The sequence below is a fragment of the Centroberyx affinis genome, unplaced genomic scaffold (genome assembly GCF_046629955.1).
Source record: "Centroberyx affinis isolate AG114_WGS23_722 - 3 ecotype Tasmania unplaced genomic scaffold, CSIRO-AGI_Caff_v1 ptg002053l_1, whole genome shotgun sequence".
In the NCBI taxonomy this organism is placed as follows: domain Eukaryota; kingdom Metazoa; phylum Chordata; class Actinopteri; order Beryciformes; family Berycidae; genus Centroberyx; species Centroberyx affinis.
In genome coordinates, this window is record NW_027280386.1 from 112128 (window position 1) to 138256 (window position 26129).

Sequence of the window (26129 nt, forward strand, 5' to 3'; positions counted from 1 at the left end):
ACAAATGTATCTCAATAAGCATTACTGCAGTTAAACTATCCTCAACTAGGGCTGAAATGATTAGTCGATTATAATTTTGACAATCGATTCATCATTTTAGTCATTTATCAAGTAAAAATACCAAGCATTTGCTGGTTACAGCGTCACAAATGGTAAGATTTGCTGCTTTTCTCGGTGTCATATCATTATAAAATAAATACTTTGGGGTTTTTTTGGCTGCTGGTCAGACTAGTCAGCAATTGGAAGACATCACTTTGGGCTTTGGTAACTTGCGGTGGGCATTTGTCATTATTTTTTACTTTTTCTAGACTAAATGATTAATCGAAAAAATTGACAGATTAATCGACATTGAAAGTATCGCTAGTCGCAGCTCCATCACTGACATTCTCCTAACCGCCCTGACGCAGGATGAACAGCTGCTTTACTGACGGTTAAACTTCTGCCTCCACACTGAAAATCTCTAGTTCAGTGATCAGTTATCTATTTGCCTGCTGAACAAAAGGACTCAAATTGTGACAAAACTTCTAACTGAACCACTTTTCCAATTTGCATGATGTCAGGTGGCGTTTAAAACCAGTCAGCATACTGTGAAGCGCTGACATCAAAGGAAAAGTATTTGAAATTAGGGCTGCAACCAAGGATTATTTTCATTGTCGATTATTTTCTCGATTAATTGATTAGTTGTTTGGTCTATAAAATGTCAGAAAAAGATGACGTCCTCAAATGTCTTGTTTTGTCCACAACCCAAAGATATTCAGTTTACTGTCATAGAGGAGTAAAGAAACCAGAAAATATTCACATTTAAGAAGCTGGAATCAAGAGAATTTTGACTTATTTTTCTTAAAATATAACTCAAACCGATTGATAGTTGACAACTAATCGATTAATCGTTGCAGCTCTATTTGAAATATATACTGTGATAACTTGTTGATCAGGAAGTTCTCTTTTCCCTTGCCCCCCCCCCCCTCCTCCACAAAAAGGTCAAAGGTCGGGGTGAAAGCACTTGTAGAGCTTTCTTTGTCCACTCCCACCTTTTCTTCTTCCACAATTGATGGTGATTGAAGGCTGAATCTCAGTTAGACAACACAAATACTGACAGGAATTATTTAGTCAACGGAGTAACTCAAGTTCTTCTGTTGCACACAGTTTATTTAACAATATGGTATATAAGTAAGAAATGAGTCTTTAACCAGTTTATACAGTGATTTCATTCTCTCTTCCTTATATTTATAGTATTTCGCTTAATAACTTGCATGATTTACAATAGGAGAAAAAGTAAATCCCCCTAATTCAAGTTTTTGTGTGAGAGAGGAATGAGGGTTGATAACGTTTAGTTTTCCTCAGGGTGAATCTCCACTGCGCCCCAAATCCCTAGATAGCACACAGCGTAGTGTAAAATTTAGAGCGCAGGGCGTCATCAGAGATGTGGCCTATAAACAAGCAGTCAACCAGTAATCATTCCGTCTCAGCTTAGGGGGCTGGTCTCTTTCTCGCTCTCTCTTTACACTTTACAACATTTGTATGACAAAAAAGGTATGACAAATTCTTTTTAATGTCAAAGCAACAATTTTCTACACCTGCAAGACAGATTTTTTTTCCGATTTCCAGGCCACTTAGATGTAGGTTGCAGTCCTTGTTTTCCTTGTTTGTGAAACCGGTCGGAGCTGTGTTTCTTTTAGAGTGACTGTGAGGGTTTGTGTCAGTGTCTTCATGTGCGCCTGCATACATGCCCGTGTGTACACAACCTGCCGCAGTCCGTTTCCTATTTTAATACAACTGAGTGCTCTTCATACACACAAAGAGGAAGGGAGGAGTCTCCGTCCCTGAACGCATCGTCTTGAAAAATGGTACAACACTAGATTACAATTGCCAGGAATGACAGCTTGAGAAGAGAACGAAAACCTGGCCCAATTCCCAGACAAATTATTTTACAGTTCCAACACAAAAATGCTTTAAGTTTTTTCCAAAGGTACAAAATAAAAAGGTATGAATAATATAATGCAATTGTCTTGTAAATTTTCTTTAAAAAAAGAAATGAGAAAGGCATGAAACCATACCAAAAACAAACCAAAAATAAAACAAGTATCGAGCACATTTGGTCTCAACCAAAAAATATATTCTTTGTGATTTAAATTTCATTTAAGAAGCAATTTGCAAATCCCTCAACATTTTAAGGAAGAAATACCCATCACTTGGGTTTAGGAAACTATTACATTCCCTAGAAGTGTTGACATTGTTTTTTTTTTTGTATTATTTTCCCCCAAATTTTCTCTTTTTCTCTTTACAACTCTTGAAACTTTTTACATGTCAGTACAAAAAGCGTTCTCAACCTTAGAAAGAACAAACAAAGCCCTCTAACAGGACAAAGAGTCCGGGGGAAACGAGGAAGAGGAGTGGGAGGATGGGTTCCTGGGGGTTTTTCAGTTCCCAGCAGAAATGCTACAATCCCTCCACAAACTTCTCCAGCGTGTCCCCTGTAGCATCTCCCACCATCCCCAAGTCACTGTTCAGCCCTCCTCTGTTGGGCGTGTTAAGCTGCGGTAGCATGGCGCTCTGTTCTGGTGTCCCCATGTGTCCCTGCTCCATGGACCCTGACAGGGGGCCCCCCAGACCCGGGCGGGGGGACCCCGAGTGCGGTGGAGGCGGGTGCTGCGGCGAGGGCTGCGGCTGGTTCTGGACCTGCGGCGAGGGACTGGAATGTGGCGGCTGCTGCTGGGGCTGCTGCGAGGGCGGGCAGGGGGACTGAACGGGCGCCGGGGAGCGGACCTGGTTGCTGAGGGCGTTGGCCAGGGCGGGCTGGCCGGGGAGGTGGGCTCCACCCTGGGGCTGGCCGGCCAGCAGGTGGGTCTGGGGGCTCATGGGGCCGGGCTGGGCCGGAGAGCCCATCTGCTGCTTCAGGACGGCCTGCTGCTGCTGGGGAAGCTGCTGCTGCTGCTGGAGCATTCGTTGGTGGAGCAGGTTCTGGGTGGAGTCCATCCCCATGCCGGGCTGGCCCATCTGAGCCATGGGCGGGAGCTGGCCCATGGGTCCCCCGGCTGCTCCTGCGCCCGCCTGCATGGCTAGCTGCTGCTGCTGCTGCATGCGCAGCTGGGAGTACGTGGCTGCTGTTCCCTGGGCCTGAGGGGGGAACTGGCCCGGGTGGCCTTGAGGCATCACTCCCTGCTGCTGCTGCTGCTGCTGCTGCTGCTGTTGCCTTAAGAGCTGCCGGCGGTAGAGCTCCTGGATCTGGGGGTTGGGGTTGTGTGCTGGGTTCATCAGCTGCCCTTGGGCCCCTAATGCAGCCATGCCCTGGGCAGGAGGCTGCTGGGGCTGCTGCGGGGGCATCCCGGGCCTCTGCACCGCCCCTCCTTGCATGGCCATGGCCTGCATTGCTGGCATGCCAGGCTGCTGCTGCTGGCCCGGCTGTTGCGGCTGGGTGGCGTGGTACTTGGCTGTTCGCTGTTTGATGAAAGCGGCCATTAGCTGGGGGTTGGATTTGAGGATGTTGAGGACTTCCTGCTGCTGCTGGGGCGAGCTGGGAGACTTGAGGGTGCGGAGGAGGTCCTGGAGGGCGTTGGGAGCGATGGCACCGGGTCTCTGGGGTGTCTGTGGCCGGGCGCCAGGCTGCTGGGGAACCAGCATCCTCTGGGGCTGTGGCTGCTGCCCTTGGGGCATCATGGCTCGCTGCATGGTCATGGCCTGCTGCGGAGACTGGCCTTGGGGAAGGCCTGGTTGTTGTGACTGGGCAGCCTGCATGGGTCCCCCAGCTCCAGGCCACTGTCCCGGGGCCATGCCGGGCTGCATGACCTGGGGCCCCCGGGGCCCTGGCACCATCTGCATGGGTGGCTGCATGGGTCCGGCCATGCGCTGCTGTGGCTGCTGGGGATTCATGGGAAGGCCGTTCATGTTGACCCGGTAGTTCTGCTGGTTCTGCTGGGCCTGGGCCATCATTTCGATGTGCCGTGCCATCTTGACTGCGGCCAGGGGAGGCTGCTGCTGCGGGGGCTGCTGGGGCGGCTGGGGAAGAGGGGACTGTTGCTGGTGTAGAGGGGAGGCCTGGGGCCCAGGCTTGCCCTGGGATACCGGCGTTTGAGGCTGGCCATTGCGGGGCGTGTTGGGGAAGGAAGGGGACATGACACCCGCTGTGTTGGGGGTCTGTGGCTGGTTGGAGAGTGGCTGCTGGGGCGTCTGGGGGGTGTTGGGCTGGGGGTGGGAAGTGGGTGTGCTGGGGGCAGCTGAGGCCGGCGGGGACGGTAGAGGCATGGTTCTGCCTTGCATGGTGGCTATTCTTCTCCTCATCAACTGGGCCTGCTGGAGCCTGTGCTGCAGCTGCTGCTGGCGGAGCTTGTGCTTGATGTTCAGGCAGAACGGGACAGGACACTTGTTCTCCTGACAGTGCTTTGCGTGGTAACAGCATAAAGCGATGAGTTGCTTGCATACGGGGCAGCCACCATTGGTCTTGCGCTTGCAGCCTTTGGTGTGCTGCACCACCCTTTTCATCTTCTGGCAGGACGGCAGAGAGCAGTTGGCGTTGCGGCACTGACAGGCGTGGACCAGGGACTGGATGCAGCGCTGGATACTTAAACGCCGGCTCTCCTGCGGGCTCTTGGAGGCCTCTCCGCTCTGGCCGTTGCTGTCGTCGTCCAGGCCGAGGCCCCACTTGACCATTTGGTGCTCGTGGCCCTTGGTGTTGTAACAATTAATGCACAGGTCAAAGTCCTGAGGGGAGAGAGAGACAGAGAAATACGGTAGTTAACACAAGTGCAACAAAGTCTGAGTAATTACAGATTTGACAAATGTTTCACAAATTATCTCATGTCACCAAGAGATCATACATTTGATCTAGTCGATCCAGACCCACTCCCCCTTTATCTTTCTAACTGTCATAATATGTATATTCAATGACTACTTAACTATTACACTTAAGCTTCGTCTGTCTAAGTTTTTAACTGTGCGACTGTAACCATTTTGGACACTGGACGCAAGACGAATTCCTGTGTCAATAAAGAATACAGAGCAATCTTCTCTCACCTCGCAGACGGTGCAGTGCCAGCGCGTCTCCACATGGTGCTTGCACTCGTTGCAGGTGTAGACGAAGCGGTCCTGGCCCTGGTTGTGCAGCTCCACCAGCATGCACATGGTGCTCCACTTGCACCTCCTCAAGGAGCTGAACTCCCAGTGTTTGTCCCTGGCCAGAGTCAGGAACGCGTCGCGGCCGTCCATCAGGTCACAGGTCAGCAGGGGGTCGGGGTCAATGATGGGCGGCAGGGTGTTGACCATGGGACCGGAGTGCAGATGGATCACAAAGAACACCTTGAGGAGACAAAGTAAGAGAGGGTGAGAGACGCATAGCAAAACTGAAATGGGCATTCAGACATATCCTAAGAGTTCATTTCCAAAATGCTATACATCCATTTTGGAAATATGGAATTAAAGAATTACCATACTTTGTTCTAATTTTGTGGAATCACTCATTTTGTAAGCGTATGTGTCACCTTTCTGGTGGCTGTCTTCATTCATGAAACTATGGCCCATGAATCATAATGTGTCTGTATAATCCGAAAACAACTTCCAGTGGCACTTGTGAATTGTATCAAAACAAAACACAACACAAAACATGGCTTAATCTATACGGAGGCTCACCTCTTTGTGCTTCTCCATGTTGGCGTAGAGCTTCTGGGACAGGTCATTGGCTACATTCGGCATCCCAGGCTTCTTCTTATTGGCTCGGCTCACGCTGCTCTTGTTTTTATTGGTCTTCTTGTTGTTCTTCTTCTTGGCATTTTTGCTGTCACTTGGCGTGCCCTGATGGTTAAATACAACGGCAGAGATTATACAAATAAGCTTATTTAAAGAGCACACATTCTCGCTATGTTGAGTATTGACAGAATCTGTCATGAGTCAATATAGTGAGAATTCTTTCAAGTAAATATTAGTTATGGATGATGACAGAGGTGCTGCATCTCTATCTTCAATATGTGTTTTTTGTTAAAGTTAGTTGTTGGTGTTATCTTCTATATTTTCTGTGTTCTTTTCTATCAGTATCCTATTCTTTGCTGCTGCAATGACCTCATTTCTCCTCACAGATCATTAGGTTTCATCTTATCTTGCATCATACTCACAATTAAAAGTGTTGAAAAAGATACACTACCACTAAGCCACAGAATAAGAAAGAATACTTGTAACTCTTGTCGCGTTCTACTGCAAAATGGCTGTTGTAACTAATTTAGGCGAAGGAAGCCGTGTGGTAAATTAATATCACACTTCCAGCAGCCATGCATCAACCATATCATACTGTTCTGACCTCAGGAGTTTCACAGGCAGCGGTGTTCTCCTCCTTCTTCCTCTCCTCCTCCTCCTGCTCCAGCTCCTTGATGCTCTCCTCCAGCACGTTGGGCCAGAAGTCGCCTTCAAAGTAGGGCAGCTCGTTGGCGCTGGTCAGGCGGTCCTCCGTCGCCTGCTTGCAGATGTCCTGAGAGGAAGACAAAAAGCTTGATTCAAACTACACAAAAACAAGGCCCATTCAAGTGGTTCTGGTGCAACAGAAACCGAAAGCTGGACGTTCAACTGCAATGTTTTAAATATTCCAACGTGCTGAGCATTTCTATATTCTATTTATGTACTTGTTAGTAAGGACAATGTAGGAAATTTAAGATTTTTTTTTTCACATAGAATTAGCAGAGATGTGTTCAAGGATACAGTAAAACAAAAGAAAAGCAAGACACTGATGGTCTCCCTTTACAAATTAATGGAAGTTGTATATCTGAAAATTTGCAATTAGTCTTAGTTCTGAACAAAATGAAGTTGTGATGTGAGAAAATGGCTCCTCACCTTGTAGTCATGCAGGATCCTCTCTGCGAAGGCCTTGTCCAGCATCTTCCTGTACCACTCCTGCAGCCTCTTGGGCTTGGGGATCTTCTGGTCGGCAGGGTGGCAGTGGAAGATGTAGTCGTCCCCTTCGCTGGGCGGACACGCCCAGATGTGGCCCTGGGCGTACCTGCAGAGACACACAGACCAAAAACTCAGACCAGAAAGATAGTGTAGTTGTTAGGGCTTATGCTGGCCTGGAACTGAATCTCCTAGGACTCCCTTCCCTATGTTGTACCCCTCTCAGTGTTCCCATCTACCCTCTCAAAAAAGAAAAAAACATAAGGGTTGTGGATTGCCTATACTCCTTTAAAAGAAACAGTCAAACAGATAAAGAAATGCAGTAGAAGCAGAAGAAGAGCGGGAGAGTGAGGCTTACCCGAGTTTCTTGACATATTCTAGATAGCCGATAAGGATCTCGTGGTAGACTGCTGTTCGTAGCAGCCGAGGTCTGAAGAAGTGAATACTGTCAAGGTACGATATGTAGACCCGTCTGAGGAGGGGGAGAGGAGGAATAAGGTTAACATCGTCTATAATAAGGCAGCCGAGGTGCCTGTAGGTTAGTAGGACGGCTCAGGTTCGATCCCTGCAACAGCCAGAGTGTCCATCATCGAGCTCCACACGTAGCAAACTGCTGACCATATGTCAGCCCTTCTGGTGAAATGCACTCATGTTTGTGTGTCTCAAAGATATATGCAAAGACACACATTTCTAAGTGCATTTTGTCTAATTTGGTGACTCCAAATTCCTATATTTCTAAAATGCCACATGCCATTATTACCATGTACCACATACAATCACTACATATCACTATCCATGTACACCGGGTACAGACCTGGTGTTGGGGAATGGGCATTCGGAACCGTACTCCTGCACATGCATGCCGAAGAAGCACACGTCCACGCCGTCAATCTCCTCAAAGGCGAAAAGTGCTTTGGTTCTGTAGGGAAAGGCCTCGGGCATGTCGCCTGTGTCCACAAACCTGGCACAAAGAAAAGGAAAAAAACATCAAAATGCGTGCATAGCTTAATGTGTTGTCTATTAGGCTGGTGAAACTGGGATTTTTTTTTATTAAACAGCAGATGGGCAACACTCCTTGCAACAAGCAACACATCAAGACACAGCATCCAAAATCTATTAAAATGTTTTTCAGGGAAAAAAAACTTTCTCTCTGTTTGTTTACCTAGCATTTTTTCCATCAACTTCTGATCTATTTATAGATGTATTTATTGAAAAGATGAAACGTGTGACTGCAATTGGCTTCACTCCAGACATTTGGAGTTCAGACGTCGGACTTTACAAAGAGTGGAGTTGAAAAATAAACATCAATCACAAACATATTGGTACTCGGTATTGGCAGATGCTCAAACCGGGTTGGTGTTGGTTAAAAAAATCTGCAATGGTTAGTATTGGGTGGAATTTTTGTGTACGCCCACTGGTACACCATGAAGCAACCACCAGTTTTCCGGTTAGTCATTTTTCATTTCATTGTGACTTAATGGGGACCCTGGCAACAAGATTGTCAGATGACCAAAAAGTTGCCCTGTGTATCACTGCTTTTAGTGACAGTCAGGAGTATAATGGCACAATTCAAACCAAATGGCCTTGAGTCAATAAAAAGCAAACAGCCTTGAATCAGTCAACTTGAAGATAACAGGCTCTTCTATGTGGGCCACCTCCCTCCCAGGATGGGACAAGCATCACAGACTTTGATCTCGTCTGACTAAATAGTGACTGACCCTCTGAGGTAGTCACAGGGTGTGTGTGCCATCTAGTCAAACATGCAGGCTTCTGAGTGGATATAAAAGCTTTATAGAGGGCATTCATCTTTGTATGGCAGGGACAATAAAAAATAAGCTTGGGACAAATAGTACCTGTGCCTGTGGATTTACAAATGGCATTATCAAAGAGGGTGGGACAGGTAATTGGCAGTGTAAAAACTCTGTCGTCATTGTGGACTATTCAGTTGTTGTTTATTTAGTTGACCAAGACAGTTTTTGTCCATAAGTTGGTTTCAAGTCAGTGTTTTTACCATTATATGAGTTACTTTGGATTATAAACCCATCTCTACATCATTAACATTCTTTGATGGATAAAATATTAGATTGAAAGATCAGTTTAAATGATCAAGCACTCCTCAGTCTGAACCTCCACCGCTGCCGTTATCGTTGCTCTCACCTGGCTTTCATGCCTGGTTTAACTTCCACCGTTTTGTCGGAGCTGGCCACCACTCGCACAAACACCTCTCCGGCCTCCGGGTGGTTCTGCCTCTTCAAGTATTTATTCACACGGTCCTCTATGTACATTCCCAACCGTGTCGACTGTAGCCCTATAATGAGAACACACACACACACACAGGAACAATGAGGAAAAACAATTCGGAAAATGTGCAACTCCCGTTAACTTTGCAGGATTTAAGAAACGCAGCCTCAATTTCAGATTGACAACAATCCATTTGTGAAATGTTATTGTGGGCTTTAACTGGTTTCATGGGTCATGGACTTGCTCTACCTCTAAAAAGGACCTCTAGTAAGTCTTCAGCACAAGTAAAACCATGAAAACCACCAGAAGTTAGAGTTACGAGGGCTTTCCACAAGCAGAGTGAAGTTTCATGAGAGACAGTGGCAGATGTAATCTAAGTTAACACCATATGCCATAAAGGTCAGAAATGTTCTCTATGTCTTACAAACACCAGAGGAGAATGCCAGTAAAACCACAAAGCCAGCAACAAAAAAGGCAGCCACTGCAGGAAAGCCACCGATGGTTATTATCAGAGAGACATATGCAGTCCATATGGAGATGGAGGTGGTTTATATTATCTTGTTTCTTCAGTGCTTGTGAAACAAAACTGCATTAAGCTATGGACATTCTGAATACTGCATGACAAGCTGTGGGGGAAAACTGGTCCAAACTGGTCCGGGGAACTGAGATTGAAGCATTTGAATATAGAGAACAGCACTAACTTTTTGCAGAAAACTTGTTGTCCTTCCGTGTTTTACTGCTCTTCTTCAAACAATTGTCACAGATGAATCTGGAAAAAAAGAGAAAAAGAAAATATATATAGTTTTTGCTACTATTACCACAGAAGATATGCAACAGTACTGCTGTCCATCTGGGAAAATTAGGGGGATGAGAACTCACCCAGATGGCCAGATGACATCGTAGTGTAAGACACATATCTGGTGCATCTTCCGTCCGCAATCTTTACATTCAACAAACCTGAAGAAAAGGAAAATGTAAGACTTTGGATATTTCAGCGGGAAGAAAGACCGCCCTGTAGCTGAAAGGTCACAGGCTTGAAACCACTGTACAAATTGTCACACAGCTTCAGTTCATGTTGCCAGTGGCCTTCATTTGTATGACTGTTGACAACTTAACTGCAGAGGCAGCAAGCAACACAGACATCTCCATTCAGTTTCATCTTCCTCCAGTCGTTACGCACTTGCAAGCCAGCCAATGCAAGTGCGCCTTTGTAGGAGGATTTAAAAAAAAAAAAAAAAAAAAAGTATTTTGCATTCAATTTAACTCTGCGAAAGACAAACACTGCATATCGAAGTGCATGGGCCCATATTTTCTGATGGAAAACCTCTCTTGGGACACAGAGCTGTGATTCCATTCAGCAGGTGGCGCTGCTGAGCTGCCCTGGGGCTCTACTGAAACCCAACCGATTGATCTGAAAGCTAGGGAGAAAATATGGAGACTGTGCACCAAAAGCACAAAAACAAAGCCAGATGTGTGCGGCAGAAAAAGGATGTTTACTTTCAAAGATGTGATCGGGAACAAAAAAAAAAAAAAAAGTAGGGAAAAAAGCAGGAAAAACGATTATTCATCAGAAATTAGACTAACTCAAAAAGTAACCCCTGAAAGACCATATCCATTTATTATGTAACATTAGGCTCTCTCACTGAAAGGGCGTGGGTGTGTGTCTACTTACGGTTCAGGGTCTAGTGTGTCATTCTTCTTCCTTTCAAACTGGTCTTTTGATATCATTCTGAAGAGACAAGGAAAGGAATGTGAGGCAGAGCGAAAAGGAGAGACGGTGAGAAAGAGACACACAAACACACAGACAGGGATTAAGCCGAATCTAAAAATAAACAACAACTTTGAGGCATTTTTCTACCCGCCCAAAACAAATGCAATTAGTTTATTAGTTGCTCAGGACGGAGCAAGAGCTGGGCTGTGTGTGTTCATGGCAATGCAGAGTCTGTATGCACAGGATTACTCTAGATGGCGTTGAGATTGAATGTGTGAGCATGTGCATATTTACTGTTGTTCTATGCCACTCCATTAATGCATACTGACTGAGCACCTAAAAAGCGCTAGCACACAAATGCATGAGTTGAATGATGGATTTGAGGTTGAAGTCCAATCCAGTGGAGGATCTAAATGCAGGCGTCACTTTGCAAGATGTTAACAAAAATTAGGGAGACATTCTCGCCATTTTATTAACAACTGCATAACGCCACTTGTTGAAAAATAGTTTGTGGGATAGTGCGATCACAACAGAAATGTTTTCTGTTACTTCAGCTTTCAAATACAATGAAACATGGGAAACAATGGCATAGTGAGCAGGGACAACTCAAGTTCAAGCATTCTTGTGCAAGACACTGAATCCCTATAAACTCCTGAATTTCCCTTTGGGTTTCAACAGAGTATGACCAAAACAGGAGTGAAAGAAAAGGATGTTCTAACAATGTGATGGGTTCCATGAATAATAAAAAGCCACAAGTCTCCGGTGATGACGGCATGTCTGCAAAATTTGTTTTGAAATATGCGGGTGGCAAATCGAGTTCCTCTTTGTATTGGTAAAGTCAACAGCAGGTTCACTTACGTCTGCGGCTGTGCGGGATCGTCCCCCAACGTCACGCTCTCCCCCTGGATCTCATTGAAGCACTTCTCACAGAAATGATACCTGCAAGGATACACAGTCATTTAGCACATTCAAAATTGCACACGTGGTTGAAAGAACAGTTGAGTGCGCCTCCCCGCGTTTTACTTTTATTTTAAGTGTATAAATGTGTAACTTTGTAATATTTAGGACTCGGGTACTTGTTTATATGTGTCAGATACAACTGCGCGCAAAATAACACAAGTGTTTTTGTGCATTACAATAGAGAGAGAGGGAATCCCTGAGCTCCCATTGCGAGTGTAAATAGACCGCGCTGCAGGAGCCCCATGCTGCCTGTCAGGCTGTGCTGTATCATTACTGCTGCTGCACAGCTCCATTCTCAAAGTGCCCCGTCAAGAAAAAGCCCCACCGAAAAACAGAGCTGCAGTTACACAGACCATGCAGCAGGGGGTGCAAGGTAACGCAGTGCGAGCAGTCATGTGCTGGCTTTCAACAGAGAGGAAAACGCAATGATACGCAACGCTGCTTGTGGCCTTAACCAAGGCATTATATTTTCAGCTGCCTTACAAAAGAGGGGGCAGCAACACTGAATTCAGCTGAGTCCCTGAATGGATGCTGAGCAAAAAAAAAAAAAAATCAACACACTGCCTTGCGGCTCTATGTGTCGAGCCGTCCCAAATCCTATGTTACTGACAGTCTTTGGGGAGAGTGTTTCTCTGTGTGCCGATGGGCTAAATGTTGGCTGATGGGCTAAATGTTGTTGTGAGTAAAACCACTATGTAGTCTTGTGCCACGCCGGGCCTGGGAGGCAGAGCCACGCAGGCCACAGCTGTCATGATGAAACTACCGCCTGGGTCACAGTGTTCGCTCTACAGCTACAGGGTAACAGATCCCACGGCCCTGGGAATGGGCAATATAGTTCAAATGGCTGCATTTATAGCCAATTAGACACTTAATAAGCAACTGTGCATGCAAATGTGTGACAGTATATGTATAATAAAGCCATTTCAGTAAGATTCGATGTGTAATGAAGTGTCCAAGTGTGTAATGAAGTGCAATGTTTAATTTATTTTATACCAGACTCATAGCTGAGTTCACAGCCACCCATAATTGCATGCATATACATTAACACACGCATGCATCCACACACACATGGGTACCTGTTCTGGTAGCTGTAGTATGTGCCTCCAGTGGGTATGGTGCACAGCTGCTTGCCGTAGCAACAGAGGGTTTGAGGGGAGAACTCGTACTGCAGAGGCAAGGGAGAGGACAAAAGAATTTACAAACCAAAATCATTTCATTCAAACTCAAGAAGAGAGGTGCCATAAATCTCTACTATCCAGAGTAGGAAAATCAACGACAGCCAGCAGCGTAATACTGGTAAATTTTGACCTTGGCTGGAAAATCTGCCTACTCTACCAGCCACTAGACAACCAACCACTCATCAGACTGAGGACTCACTCTAGTCTGAAAATCTAAAGTAACAGTGACTAAAGTTATTTCTTCACCCTGGTGTTATCACAAGGTTGGCTAACAGATCAAATCATAACCCCCACATCTACGCTTTTAACTGCTTCCCTCCATCTTTCATCCTCCATCCTCCTTCCATCCGCTCCCTGTTCTCCATCTCACCTTTCTGCCGCAGCAGTAGCCCAGGCCCTGCATGACCGGGTCGATCTCCGACTCAAACACCTCGGCCAGCTTGGAGCAGTACTTGTAGACGCGGGACGTCTTGCGGTTGTAGAGCCAGGCGTTGTTGAACATGAGCCAGACATCGTCCACATATTGCCAGGGCTCTTGGTACTGGCCCGTGTCCAGTTTGCGTTTTATTGTGGACAGGTCTATGGGGTTCTTCACAATGTCAAAGTAGTCCTGGAGAGAGACGGACAGATACAGGGACAGGTTCCAGGGTCAAATGATAAAGGTACAACACATTTTTGCCAATTAAAATTCTGCATCTGTTCCGTAAATCTTCCCCAACATTTAACAGAAATTCCCATGACCAATATTTGCTATTAATGTTGCATTTTTACTGAACAGCTGAATTGACGACCCCGGTCTTGACTTAGTTAACTACAATCATTCATCAACTGGGCCAGAAGAAGACCTGGGTCATTCAAATTGGCTATTTAACAAAAGCTGTATAATTTTCACTTTAAGAACAAATAATATCACTTGGGAGTTATGTAATCAGGATATTTGCTCCTTGGGTTATTACTTTCTCAAAAGGTAACTCAATCTTACAGCAGGCAAACTTGAACTGTAGCAATAAGAAGTTTATGAACAACTTCCCATGACATTTCAAAACTTGTTTTGGGCGCCTTTCATTTCCCTTAATAGTTCCACCACTGTAAAAGACATATTGTATTCCACGCTCTTCATGACAGATGGATCTCTGACTGCTTCCCAGCACTGCATTGACACAGTGAAAACCTTAGGCATTCTGTGTATGTGTGTTACCTACCGGGATACCCAGCAGCATGGGGTCCACCGGCTGTCTGAAGGGCAGCGACTCTGGGTCCTGCCTGTAGAGAGACTCGAGCGTGGGCATCAGAGCCTGGCGCAACTCCTCAGGCTTAAAGACTGGAGGGAGTGGGGGAGGGGGAGAGGTTGAGAGATAGAGACGAATGAAGAAATGGCAAGATGCAAGTGTTACACAAAGAAAGTTGGGGGGGAAAGATACACCTATCTAGTGCCAGCTGGTCATCTGCTGCTATAGCCCATTTATCATAAGGGCCAACAACATGTGTTTTGAGATGCCTTTCTGCACACCACTGTTATAAAGAGCTGTTATTGGAGCGTTTGTGGGCTTACTGTTACCTTGAACAAGTCTGCCTACTCTCCTCTGACCTCTACTCTCTCGTTAACAAGGTACTTTCGGCCACAGATCTGCCGCTCACTGGATGTTCTGTGTTTATCGCACCATTCTCTGTAAACTCTGGACACTGTAGTGTATGAAAATCCCAGGAGGGGAGCTGTTTCTGAGATGGAGAACCAACAATCAGACTACGATCAAAGTCGCTTGGATCACACATGTTGCCCATTCTAATGTTTGGTTGACCAAAAAACTAAACCACTTCACCGTGTCTGCATGCTTTATATATTGTGTTGCTGCCACTTGATTGGCTGTTTGGAGGAGCAGGCTATTTGTGTTAAGGAGCAGGTGTACCTAATATAGTGGCTGGTGAGTAAATATGTGACCTGCTCTATCATTTCCAGTCACATTGACCCCTCAAAGCATTTTGAGTTTAATACACTGTTGGAAAGAGGAGAATTTAAGCTTTCTGGTGATATCAAAATTATCTTTGTACTCCAAAGATTGAGTGAGATGCACCTCTTGATGTCTTGACTGTTTCCAAACTATGTTTTTGAGAAAAAGGGCCTCAAAGTTTAAAGTCAATTAATTAAGTGTTAAAAAGTAGTCTGATATTATATCAGTCCATTGCGCGATATTTAATAATATCAATTAAATTAAATCTCTCTCGCTCTCTCCCTCTCTCTCTCTCTCACACACACACACACACACACACACACACACAAACACACACACACACACACACACACACACACACCATAGTAAGGGGAGAGAGGGACGGGGAGAAGTGTTGCCAGGTTCGTAGCGACAAAACCCTCCCAGTGTCAATTAAACCCAACCCATAAACAGTCAAATGATCAATGAAACTAGTCCAAAATAACAAACCAATAACAAAACTCCAAAATACAACCCTGACAAACTTTATAAACAGCGTTTTAAGTCCTACAGCATTTAGAACATTTCCAAGTACATTGAAAACCGCAAACCTGGCAACATGAGGAATGCGAGCTTTGTTGACAAACTAGCGTTAAGCTAGTAGTTCTGCTTGTCACCCTACCTTTACGAGCTTCAAAACTATATTTACCGGTTGAATTTCACAATAATTTTTACACAGAAAGAAAGCCAAGGCTTTATTTTATTAAAATCTGTTGAAACCCCAAAACAGCCAAAAATCGATCTTTTCTCATAAAATCACGTTTATCCACAAATGCGCCGTTGCGACTTCCGACTGAAAACGATAGAACGCGTCACATATTTACTATACATAGAAATGAAGTGCAAGGCCACGACCAAAAAGGGGAAGGCAGACAACATGTGAGTAGACAACAATGTTCCAACACATGTTCTGATTCTTATTTCTGAAAGCTCTCCTAACTTTTCCTGTGTTCAATAATAACCATCTTTGTCTTGTCCTCTGTCACATTTTGTTATTTTTGAGAAGCAAATGCTTCACCATTAAAACACACTTGCCTTAAACCACTTACTAACTGACTAATGAAAGCTGGCATGTTGTGACATAAGCATACATTTCCCTTTACTGTTTTGGAGAGTTCAGTGTATTTGTAGCGCACAAAGGTACACAGCAACTCTTTGGCCTTGACTGTTAATGTCAGCTTGTTGGCCATCATTTTGTCTTTTTAAAAAGAGTAACCAAACCCCACACCCAAATCTGTGTAAAGCCTGGCATGTAATGGTAAAAAGCATGCCACTGAAATTGCCATCTGCTATTGGCTGATCTTTGGTGCCGGATGCTATCACCACTTATTGTACTTTATAGAAGGTGACATAACCTGGCACCAAAGATCAGCCAATAGGAGATGGCATTTTCAGTGGCATGCTTTTTACTGTTTGGTGTTTATAGTCAAGTTGTCTTGACAACGAAAACGGAAAGATGTAAACGATGACACTTAGGTTATCTGACTAATGTTATACGTTTCATTGAAACTCAAAATAAGTGATGACAGACTGAGTCAGAGATGGCACCAAGTGGGCGTCTTAACATTACTAGTGATGACGATAACTCCTCTTCCCCTTGCCTACGGGTTGCAACTTCACTCCGTTTCTATCTCTTAGTCATAGGCTCTAAACAAAAGAGGAGAATTTCATTCATCCCTCGGCTCCACACTCACTTTTCCTCCGTGACTGAGTTGGGGATGAGGAGGTTGTGCTGTTGGCTCCTCCCTCCTCCTCGTCTTTGGGTTCTGTCTTCATTTCCGGCTTCTTCTCCTCCACCTCCATTGGCTCCTGCTTCTCCTCTGGCTCCTCCTTCTTTATTGACAGCGAACCAGAGTCGTCCTCAGTCTGCAGACAGAAAGGCAACTGTGACTCATTCCACCGCTGCTATGTTTGTCAACTGAACACTCGCAGGGGTTGGATAATTGATGGCTTATGCCATCAGAGATTGGTTTAGACAAAAATACATGTTTCTGTTTTCATTTAGCTTGTGTGTGTGTGTGTGTGTGTGTGTATGAAATCACTAATTTCTCCATACGAGAATAGAGCACATTCTTCTCTTTCTCCACTCTATGGTACAAGTTGTATGACACCTCAAAGAGCCACATGTTTTGACTCCTTGTAATGAGTTTATCTTCCTGTTCCAAAGTCCAATGGAAAAATGGTTTGCTCTTCACCTTTTTTGCCATGTTTAGCAACAATTAATAGGCCAGCTACCTGTGTGGTGCTCAGCTCATTGGCTATTGACAGCTTGGTCAGACTTTATGTGTATTCACAGTCCAAACAATGAACTAAGACTGACACCGACTCCTTAAGATGTTCACAGAGAGTAGTGCCAGATGATAAAGTATATGAATTAATGGATGACAAATTACTGAATTCATAAATACAATACTGTGCAAAAGTCTTAGGCACCCTAGATTTTTTATATACATTTCTTAGAAGTCTTAGATGTTTATTTGTTTCCTGCATTAGTGTGTCAGTAGACTGCTGTTTATTGTAAATTTTTGATATTCAGAAACTTTTCATTTCATTAGTTTTGAAAGCATCTACGCTTTATGGATATCTTTGACATAAGCCTAAGACTTTTGCACAGTACTGTATATAAATGAATGAATGAATGTATATATAACACATGGATTGGTGAATGAGTGAATGACTGAATCTTTTTTATCTAACCTTTATTAAACCAAACAAGTCCCTTTGAGATTAAAAATCTGTTTCAAGGGAGACTTGGTCAAGATGGCAGAAGCACAAAGTCAAGCTGCATTTAAGCCATTTAAGCTATAGAAGCTATATTAAAGCTATGAATGATGGATGGATAGATGGATGAGTCAGTTGAGAGTGAATTAATGGATTAAAGCACCGTCAATCAATGAATGGATAGATGGATCAATGAGTTGAAGTGCAAATGAACGCTTAACCCCCACCCACCTCCATCTTGGGCTCAGTCTTGCCACCGCTGGCCTCAAACTCCTGCTGGTCGTGCCGTGGCTCTGCTTTGGTCTCCTGGACAGGCAGGTCTGCTCCGGCATGCTGCGAGTGCAGGTCGGCGCTGGCGGCTGAAGCCGGCGTGGGAACCCGGTTATCCAGACTGGCCCCCGGTTGGGAAAGCTGAAACACAGAGGGAGGGAGGGAGGGAGGGAGGGAGGGAGGGAGGGAGAGAAAGATAATCCATGAGGCACTGGCAACAGCTCATCGTTTGCTTGTTTGCATGCAGAGTTGAAGCTACGACACGCATGAACACCTCCCATTTGCAATTCATCGCTCCCATAAGTCCAAAGATGCGATATTCCCATTGTGATGGATGCTATAAACAGAGTGGTGGAGATGCAGTTATAAGACAAAAAAGGTGAATGTGGGTGGGACGGTTGGTACATGGCAGTCAGAGGGATGGAGTTTTGAGGGGAGGCGGGTCAGAGCGGAGGACATGCGGAGGGTCTCAGTCTCACCGGCGTGGTAGGGGGCTGAGGTGGGGGCTGCGTCTGTGCTGTTGCGGGGATCTCCGCCTGTGTTTGGGGCTGGGTGGGGCGGGGCGGGGTGGCGCCCTGGGCCGGGGCCGGGCCAGGGCCGGGGCCGGGGCCGGGGCCGGGGCCAGGGAGGGTGGGGGTGGAGCTGCGGCTGGAGGGCTGGGGGTGCGGCAGGTTAGTGGCCGCCCCAGCCGAGGAGGCAGAGGAGGCAGCAGGCGGAGGCGTGGAGTGCAAGGGGGTTTGGGAGGAGGCTAGCTGGGGGCCCAACGAGGGGCCAAGTGCATTCATGGGGAGGTTAGCGCTCTGTTGTTGCTGCTGCTGCTGCTGCTGCTGGAGAGAAGGACACACACAAAGGGCAGGCGGACACACACACACACACGAGATAAGCAGACAAACATACAGTCACAAGGTCAGACAGACAACAAAGACAAACATAACACCACACAGAGATTTGGGTTTAGAGAGCACCTTGTGATTGGTTTGAGAATAATTTAAAAGCAAGTAGCGGCTAGTGTGATTGGTTAAAGTAGTTTTAGATTAGTTCCCCAGCAGCTAGTCTGAATTAGCAAAACTTAGTAGCGAGTCTAAAACGGACAGCATTACCCAGAGCAAGCCACACGTGTCAAGTGTCTCTCCATGTCTCACCTGGGTGACTGCAGCCTGTGCCTGTGGCTGGCCCATGCCAGGCCCCACGGTGACATTCATGGCACCCGTAGCGGCGACGGCGGCGGATCCTGGAGGAAACTGGGTCTGAGCCAGAAACTGTCCCTGGCTGGCCGTCTGCCCCACCATGCTGCCGCCGCCATGCGCCGCCATCATGCCCTGGGCCTGGGGCATCCTGGAGGGGGACATGCCCATCTAGACAGCAGGAAAGGGAAGGAATGGGCATGGGATGTTACCATGAGCTGTGCAACAGGAACTATTATTAAGTTTCTACTGATCACAATAGAAACACAAGTCATTGCGATGGTTAATCATGCTGAGGTAAGTGACCAACTAATTCTGATTGTTTTCATCTTTGCATCAACACTATGGCTGCATAATATTGGGAAGAGGGCAGTATATAAGGTATAAATATTGAACATCATTGAATTTTTAAACATTTTAAGCAAAACTTCTCATTACCACCTATGTCCCTATCTATTTCAATGGATCTTTGGTTGCATTGTGATCTTAATAAACTTTAAATATTCTATTAAATCAAAATGCATATTGTTCATTATAACTCATAGTAAAGTATAACTAAGTCAATTTACAATTATTATTTCAGATTGAAAGATTATGGAGGAAAAAACATTGTGTGCAAGGGCATTGTTCTCATCCTCCGCTACATTCTGCTGCACTCCTAGTCAGTAAGTCAGTAATATCTTGTAAATAAAGATATATTTTTCCATGATCCCTCACAATAAGCAACAGATCCAAGATGGATACCAGGTTAGCAAGTACTTTCAAACTGAAATTATATTCTAAACGCCTGTACAAGACAATAGTGACTCATTACCAAGCATACAATTGTTAATGTTTTATGTTCATGTTTTAATATTGGATTATCAATATTTGACCATTATAAATGTAATGAAGTTCCAAATTATTTTTGCATAGTCATCATGGCTACTCCATTATTAGCAAAACATGATTAAGTCCTCTCATCCTCCACAACACATTCTCTTTTACCGCTACCCTAGCCTGGGTTGCACTTTTTACCCGTTTCTTGGGACTTGGTAGCTATACATATTTAATACTCTCTATTCTTGGGTGATGTTTGAGGTGTTGGAACAAGATGGCCGGTGTTATGTTGCACTCACTACAACTACACGGCTTACTTATGACCCTTATGAGCGCTCGTCTGAATACAAACTACTGCCAAACGACTGATGTTGAATTATTTTTCAGGACAAAACCATCCTCATTCACTATAATCTTTTTACCAACAACCTTGTCCTCCTCAGTGTCATTAATTGGCCACTTCTCTACTCTTTCCTCTACAAGTAACAAGCTTGCACTACCCAATTACAATCGCTGATTGGTCGACTGTGAAAGAGAATTGCATATGTTCAAATGGCAATTTCAGTTTGATTAATAGTGCAGCCGTAATGCAAAAAAAAAAGAAAAGCCATCGGGTCGTATTGAATGTTCTGTCTCTAGTCAAATGCTATTGAATCAATTTGCTAGGATGAGGCAAGGTTACTATTTCAATTAGGACATTGGAAAGATAATTTCCAAAATTGGCAATTATCACAAGAGCCATTGATTGCCCACTCACCATTCACCCAATTCCCATTCTTTGACAATAAAGGAAATGACTGGGAATATTATTTTGTACTAAAAGGTCACCATCTGTATCCCACACCTGGGTTTCCAAGAGCTCTGCAGTCCCTGACTAGCACAACGGAGAAATCACCATCAGCAAAGGCCTGCTCTTTTCTTCTCAATTTACCTGCTTCTGCTAACACTGGACTATTGCATTTTTTGTTATTGTCCACCTGCCGCAGTGACTCGTCCTTCCCAAAATTTTTCTATTCAAATAGATTTTTGAATAGACCAGAGGAAGAATTTACCAGTGTTTGGGTGTTTGCTGATGCTATTTTCCCACTGTGTGTGTGTGTGTGTGTGTGTGTGTGTGTGTGCTATGTTTGATTTATGTTCCCCCTCCCCCCTCACCGGTGGGACGGAGCTCATGTTGATTTGCTGTGGGTGGTTCATGGGGGAGGCGGCGCGGGCTCCCATGGGTGCCTGGGACATCTGGACGTTGGGCAGAGCCATGGGGTTGAACTGGTTGATTCCTGCACACAAGAGCGGACCACAATGTTAAGCAACGGACACGAAGGAACGCAGAGGCACTACACATATAAAATGTCTCCGGATGGAATTCAACCACCTAAACTTTTTCCGCATTTTATAGTGTTGCACATGGATTTTAAATGGATTCAACTGGGATTTTTTGGCAACAAGCTACACAAAATATCCCATAATGGTGGACTGAAAACATGTTTAGAAATTGTTGCAAATGTATTGTAAATTAAATACAGAAATATATTAATTCTTTGCAGAAAAACCTTTGACAGCAATTACAGCTTAAAGACTTCTTGGACGTCTGTATCAGCTTGGCACATATGGATTTTGAAATTTGAATTAGTAAATTCTTCCTTGCAAATTTGCTCAAACTCAGTCAAGTTTGATGGGTAGCGTCTGTGAACGGCTATCTTCAAGTTATTCTAGATTCCAGTGGGATTTAACTCTGTGCTCTGGCTGGACCATTCCAGGACTTTCGCATTCTTGTTCTGAAGCCACTCCAGTTTTGATTTGGCTGTATGCTTAAGGTTGTTGCCCTGTTGCAACATTAACTGTCACCCCAATTTAAAGTCTCCGGTAATCTGAAGCAGGTCCTCCTCGGGAATTTCCCTGTATTTGGCTCCATTCATTGTTCTTTCTGCTGCTGCTGCCACGTCCCTGACCAAGGTCCTTCCTGCATGGTTGCTCAGTTCAGCTGGACAACCGGCTCTAGAAGGAGTCTGGGTCTCCATATTTTTTTCCACATTTCCTAATGCTGGAACCTGCTGTGTTTGTGTCAATTCCCAACACAAATTGTTTTACAGCCTTCCTCAGATCTATGCCTCGTCGCAATTCTGTCTCTGAATTCCTTGGACAATCCTTGGACTCCATCCATTTTCTAGCTGCTTATCCGTGTCAGGGTCATAGCAGCAACAGGGCAAGCAGAGCAGCCCAGACTTTTCCCCAGCAACTTCCTCCAGCTCCTCCTGTGGGATCCCCGGGAGGTTGGGAGATATAATCCCTCCAGTGTGTCCTGAATGTACCCCAGGTGCCAGGTACACCTATAAAGGGAGGCACCCTGGGGGCGTCCTTACCAGGTGTCTGAAACTCAACTGGCTCCTCCCACCGGGGACCTTCCAGATCGCTGATCTCCTCATCCTGTCGTGTAGAATAGAAACCTTGCGGAGAAACCTCATCTCGGACACTTGTAACCATGATCTTATTCTTTTGGTCACTATTCAGAGCTCATGACCATAGGCCACGGTCAGAACAAAGACTGACCGGTAATTCGAGAGCTTTGCTTTGTGGCTCAGCTCTCTCTTCACCACCACGGTCCAATACACTGCCTGCATTACAGTAGCCTATGCACCTAACCAGCAGTCAATGTCACAATCCTTCTTACCATCACTTGTGAACAGGACCCCGAGATACCTGAACTCCTCTGCTTGAGGCAGCTGCTCAACCCTCAACACTCAGCTGCAAACGGCTCCAATGCGTATCAGAGATCACATATCAGATCCTATAAAGCCAGAAGGGCGACATCATCCGCAAACCGTAGCGATGCCACCCTAATGTCACCGAACCGGACACTCTCCAGACGTCAGCTGTGCCTTGATATTCTCTCCATGAATATCACAAACAGGAGAGGGGACAACGCAGTCCCTTGGCGAAGTCCAGTGCCCACCTTGAACAAGCTTGACTTGATGCCAAGAATGCACAACCGCATCGTTCCTCCTGAATCTAAGGTTCGGCAATCAGTCAGAGTCTCCTTTCCTTGGACTCCATGGTAAACATTCTGCTCTGACATGCCTGTCATCTGTGGGAACCTTATGGAGACATACTGTATGTATCTCAATGTAAATCATGTCCAATGAGTTGAACTGGCTAGAAGTGGACTCCAATGAAGTTGCAGAAATATCTCATGGACAAAAGAATTTAGATCTACCTTAATTTAATTTGGAGTGTCAATGTCAAGGGGTTGAATACTTATTGGCTGAAAATATTTCAGCTTTTCATTTTTCATTGATTTAAATAAATAAATAAATAAATAAAAAATCTGTCCGTTATTATGTTGTTATGGGTTATTGTGTGTAGATCAGTGATTAAAAATCCTACATTCATCCAGGCTGTAACACCACAAATGCGGAAAAAGTTAGGGACAATGAATATTTTCTCAAGGCAGTGTATACTATCACACATGTACATAGACACACACACACATCTATGTAAACATATGCCCCCAAAGAAATCACATACACACAGGGACACACAGATGGATACACATGCACACAGAAAGTTTGACAGCAATATGGAAGAGGTACCTTGAGAAACCTGCATGCGATTCATGATCTGATTTGGCACGTTGGGCATAGGCACAGGTCCATCTATAAAACAAGAAGTAAACAGAAGACTTAGAAGTTACATTGAAAAAGCCAAATAAACACATCTGCAAGAAGGAAAAAAGCAAAAGGATCACTGAATGCTTTCATTCCTAATCACTGACCCTTATTTCTGGGTACTCACTCGATAGTTTTCCATTTTAGAGTTACATACTTTATTCTTAACTTTATCCAAGAAATGTTAAAAGTCATGGATTTGAACATTTACAACATGATAAATGCCAACAGTCACCTAGGCCATATTGCATTACAGCTAAGGCTTACTTTTTAGAACAATCAATATCAAAATACATGAAATGACAGTAGATCTACAACCACATAAAATATCAGTTACTATACAGTTCTTTTCCAAACTTGTCCAATTCCCAAAATGTTCAAGACCTGAAACTGTCATACTAATTTTCCAAACTTTCCAAAGATTTTCAGACATTTGTAGGTAAAAGCCTGTTCTCACTCTGTGGCCTGGGGCCCAGGGCGTTGGGCTGGGGGAGGCCGGGCTGCTGGGCGGCCTGGGCGGCCAGAGGGGCCTGGTTGATGATCTGCTTCTGCAACCGTGAGCGCCTCTTCTCCTCCAGTTCCTTCTGGATCTTATAGATTTTCTCAGCCAGGAAGTGGTAGTACTCATCCTTAAGGGAGGGAGGGGGAAGGAGAAATAAATGTCATTACAAAAAAGTGATCACAATAAGCATATTGTAACATCTGTTATACCTAATGGCTCCTTCACTGCAGATAATGGGAGACAGTGGGGTGTGCCCATGTCAAGCTGAGCAAGCCGAGTCGTGCCCTAGTTGAGGCCTGTTTTATAAGACCTACCCTGCTGTTAGCCGACTCGTACATGTCCCCCTCCACCTTTCTGGCATAGGCCACCAGGTTCTCCATTCGTCTGTCCTTCAAAGCTGCCGGGTCAGGGGTGGGGAATATGGCTTGTACTCTGCACAACCGGGGAAGGAGAGAATTTGCAGCAATGAATATTTATGAAGCACCACTTAAATGGATAAAAATATACACTGTCCTATTGATAACCAAAGCAGGAAAGTAACGTTTTCCATCCACTGGCCACAATTCACTGGCAATTTCACCAGCCGACTACATTCAAATAAAATCAGGCCTTTAACAGAGGACGAACTTACAGGCCACAGCTCTAATTCATCAGCATTTGTGTGGTGGCTGCCAATAAATTTACCACTCTGCTGATAATGAACGCCATGACTGCTTTCTCAAACAGTTGCATTTTTCCACCAGGGGGCTGGACTTACAGTTTGTGTACGAGGTGATTGCGCAGGTCCTGAGTGACGTGCTCATGCCAGGCTTTCCTGGTGCCTGTGGCAGAGAGGGGTGCTGCTGTGGGCAGGTTGCCCATGGAGCCCACAGCCGACCCGTCTGACAGCAGCTGACTGGAGGAGGAACAGGATGGGGGGAAGGAGAGAGGGAGACAAGAATGTTAAGCGCTGCGTTTGTTTTTTCAAATAATGCCTAAGTTTGCAGGCAACTGTAGTAAATTTATAAGGGAACTTAGAATGCAGTAAGTCCTATATGCATAAGTATCCACCTTTATCTTAAGTTGAGTGCAATTCAAAGTAATTGCCCTCGCATAGCTCAACATCACTAAATGCAAGCATTTCACAACACATATTGGCGTGGACTGACTTGTTAGCGTTGAGTGTGTTGGGAAGGGAGTCTGTGTGCAGGTTTGTCTGTTCTGACGAGGGCACGCCCATTGCCGCACCTCCAAGAGCCATCTGGTTACCTGTGAACACAGAACAGTGTGAAAAGATTTGACATTACAACACAAACGCACATCTTAAATACTGTTGAAATTTCTTTTTCCATTCCACATTTTTCGGACCTTACTGTATCGACTTAAAGAGTTTGAACCCTAACCCTGAACACAGTGCAACTTTGATTGAATCACTGCAATAAAATCAGTCTTTACCAAGTGCATTGATGGGTCTCATCTGCTGCGGAAGCTGCTGTTGGGCCTGTGCATTCTGTGCGGCCGGAGTCTGCCCGGACCCCGGGGCCTGCTGGGCCTGGGCCTGCCCAGGGGCCTGGCTGCTGTACGGCAGCCCAAGCGCTGCGTAGGCCCTCTGCATGGAGCTGGGGTCTATGGGGGTCGATGTGTTGATGGTGGGGGCGCTGGGTTGGCCCGTGCCTACTGAGGACATGGGGTTCTGGAGGCCCGTGTTGGGGGAGCTCAGCATGGCTGGAGAGAGAAATGGAGCAGTCGGATCAAAACACTCCAACACCATCATATTCGCCTTACTGTTGGTTGCTTGTAATGTTAACCATCTAGGAGATGAAGCTTATTCTACTACTGCACTCAAATTAAGTTGCTCTACGTAAGAGCACCAGCTAAAAACCGAAAATGTAGATGCTATATGCCAAGCCCATTAAAATGTAAAGCAATTTGTTTTGGTGGAAACGGTGCAGAAACACAAAGTTCTTACAGTATATAGGGAAACCAGGTACAAAGACAAAAGGACTGCATATACAGTGTAAAGGGAGAATGCAAGACATACACACAC

The 26129-nt window shown here is 45.2% G+C and overlaps 1 protein-coding gene across 1 annotated transcript in view; it reads right to left on the reverse strand.

The window, feature by feature from the left end:
* Positions 1-1147: 1147 nt before the first annotated feature.
* The window catches only part of crebbpa (CREB binding protein a), a gene marked incomplete at its 5' end in the record, with an annotated part of 34025 nt that continues 9043 nt past the window's right edge, over positions 1148-26129 (reverse strand). The window contains 26 exons of the mRNA XM_071531193.1: positions 1148-4698; positions 5011-5292; positions 5623-5784; positions 6284-6451; positions 6811-6976; positions 7226-7339; positions 7682-7828; positions 9025-9175; positions 9810-9877; positions 9988-10065; positions 10781-10837; positions 11678-11758; positions 12856-12944; positions 13328-13567; positions 14160-14278; positions 16640-16811; positions 17898-18077; positions 18416-18751; positions 19079-19291; positions 21095-21216; positions 23527-23589; positions 24059-24230; positions 24418-24535; positions 24861-24998; positions 25252-25351; positions 25538-25807. Of these exons, the coding sequence (XP_071387294.1) occupies positions 2440-4698; positions 5011-5292; positions 5623-5784; positions 6284-6451; positions 6811-6976; positions 7226-7339; positions 7682-7828; positions 9025-9175; positions 9810-9877; positions 9988-10065; positions 10781-10837; positions 11678-11758; positions 12856-12944; positions 13328-13567; positions 14160-14278; positions 16640-16811; positions 17898-18077; positions 18416-18751; positions 19079-19291; positions 21095-21216; positions 23527-23589; positions 24059-24230; positions 24418-24535; positions 24861-24998; positions 25252-25351; positions 25538-25807 (6065 nt within the window). The remainder of the gene's footprint in view (positions 4699-5010; positions 5293-5622; positions 5785-6283; positions 6452-6810; positions 6977-7225; positions 7340-7681; positions 7829-9024; positions 9176-9809; positions 9878-9987; positions 10066-10780; positions 10838-11677; positions 11759-12855; positions 12945-13327; positions 13568-14159; positions 14279-16639; positions 16812-17897; positions 18078-18415; positions 18752-19078; positions 19292-21094; positions 21217-23526; positions 23590-24058; positions 24231-24417; positions 24536-24860; positions 24999-25251; positions 25352-25537; positions 25808-26129) is intronic.